General features: G+C 56.4%; 1 protein-coding gene across 1 annotated transcript in view; it reads right to left on the reverse strand.

Annotated features, from left to right (window-relative positions):
- Window positions 1–1577, reverse strand: part of DNAH17 (dynein, axonemal, heavy chain 17) — a 168973-nt gene that overhangs the window by 45823 nt on the left and 121573 nt on the right. The window contains exon 57 of the mRNA XM_011933143.1: window positions 559–720. Coding sequence (XP_011788533.1) covers window positions 559–720 — 162 coding nt within the window. The remainder of the gene's footprint in view (window positions 1–558; window positions 721–1577) is intronic.

The raw sequence follows: 1577 nt of genomic DNA on the forward strand, positions 1-1577 counted from the left end.
GGCCTTGGGCACCATCTTTCAATGAAAAGAGACTGCAAGAAAATGTCAGACCTGTCATTTCCCCTGAGGTGCATGAGGCAATGGCGTGTGCCCTTGTGTATACTTATCCCAGCAAATACAGGCTCTCCAGCCAGCACTCGAGGCAAGGTAGAAAGCCTGAGTGGCCCGATCTGTCCACACGCTGTGTGTCCTCAGCCCTCCTGAACTGACCCTGGAGGCCTGGCCACACAGGGGCTGATTGGAAACCACGCCTCCCTGGCACAGGATTGCAGGACAATGAAACAAAAAAACCCAACAGCCCACCTTGGTTTACAATTCTGATGGTTTGTTCATCATGAACTTTTTAGCGCTAAATTTGATTTTCAAAAATATTACATTAAAACCTCACTTATCTTGATGCCTGAGGTTTCTTGCAGCCTCTTAAACGTTGAGCCCAAGGTGGACGCCTCACTTGGCTCACCCTAGTCCCAGCGCCCTTCTCTCCCAGGGAGCCAGCCCTTGGACCTGTCCTTGTCCTCTGGGCTCTGCACTCTGGCAGAAGTGGCCTCAGTGACTCACCGGAATTCCCTCAGTCTCCTCCAGGAAGCGCGCACTGACAGACACCAGGGCATCTTCCGGCCACTCATGGAACCAGTCGATGGCTGTGCAGTTGACCACAGCTGGGAATTTTCTGGCTCGTACCCGCAGCACAGAGCCCACAGGGGAGAAACACAGGATCACCTGGGTGTGGGAGACAAAGATGCGCTGGCCACAGGGACTGCAGTGCTGGGGCCTAATCCATCACTCTGCAGAAAGCTCTTCCAGAAATCTACGTGCCCTGCCCGGCTCAGCTGCCCAGGGTCTGGGGAGCGCAATCCCAGTTCTGGGTTTGAAGGGCAGCTGCCGCATTGCAGTGGATAAATGCTCATCTGGCTTCGTGCCTCTCGCTAGCAGTCCCAATCCCTCCGGAAGGGGCCCTTACCTCTCTAAAAAAAAGGCCAGGCAAAGGAAGGAATGGGGAGCGGGCACCCACATTGGGCAGATGAGGCCCCAGAATGGGCCAGACTCCAAGCCCTTCAGTTCAGCAGGAAGGGTCCCCGCTGGGCCCTGAGGGATAGTGGCTAATTCCAAGAAAGGGCAGGGAGTCCCTGGGACCCCAGCTGGAGAAGATGCTGTGGAGATGGGCCTGGGAGTCTCTCTGGCTAGATGAGGACCTCTCTTGTCATGGGTCTCAGCCTCCCAGCTGCCTTTGCTCTCTGGCCCCCTTTCGTGGCGTAGGTGTTGCACAGATGCTGCTACTCACGGTGGTGGCTCACTGCTTGGCTGACTTTGCACCCCTCACTGCGTGATGATGTGAGGGTGTGGGACAGAGCTGGCACTGGCAGGGCACCAAAGAGGATTCAGGAGCAGGCAGCGCCTATCGGGGCGCCTTTGGCTCACAGATAACATTCACTAATTGGGCTATGCAGCCTGCAGAGGGGAGGGAGGGCCCCTGCTCTGTTTGAGTCATGCAGGGGAAAACGATGGCCAGAAGGTGCTCAGGAGAGCTATGGGGTTGGCACCCTGCAAAGGGCAGCACCACCAAACTCTGGAGAGGA

The sequence above is a fragment of the Colobus angolensis genome, unplaced genomic scaffold (genome assembly GCF_000951035.1).
Source record: "Colobus angolensis palliatus isolate OR3802 unplaced genomic scaffold, Cang.pa_1.0 Scaffold1, whole genome shotgun sequence".
In the NCBI taxonomy this organism is placed as follows: domain Eukaryota; kingdom Metazoa; phylum Chordata; class Mammalia; order Primates; family Cercopithecidae; genus Colobus; species Colobus angolensis.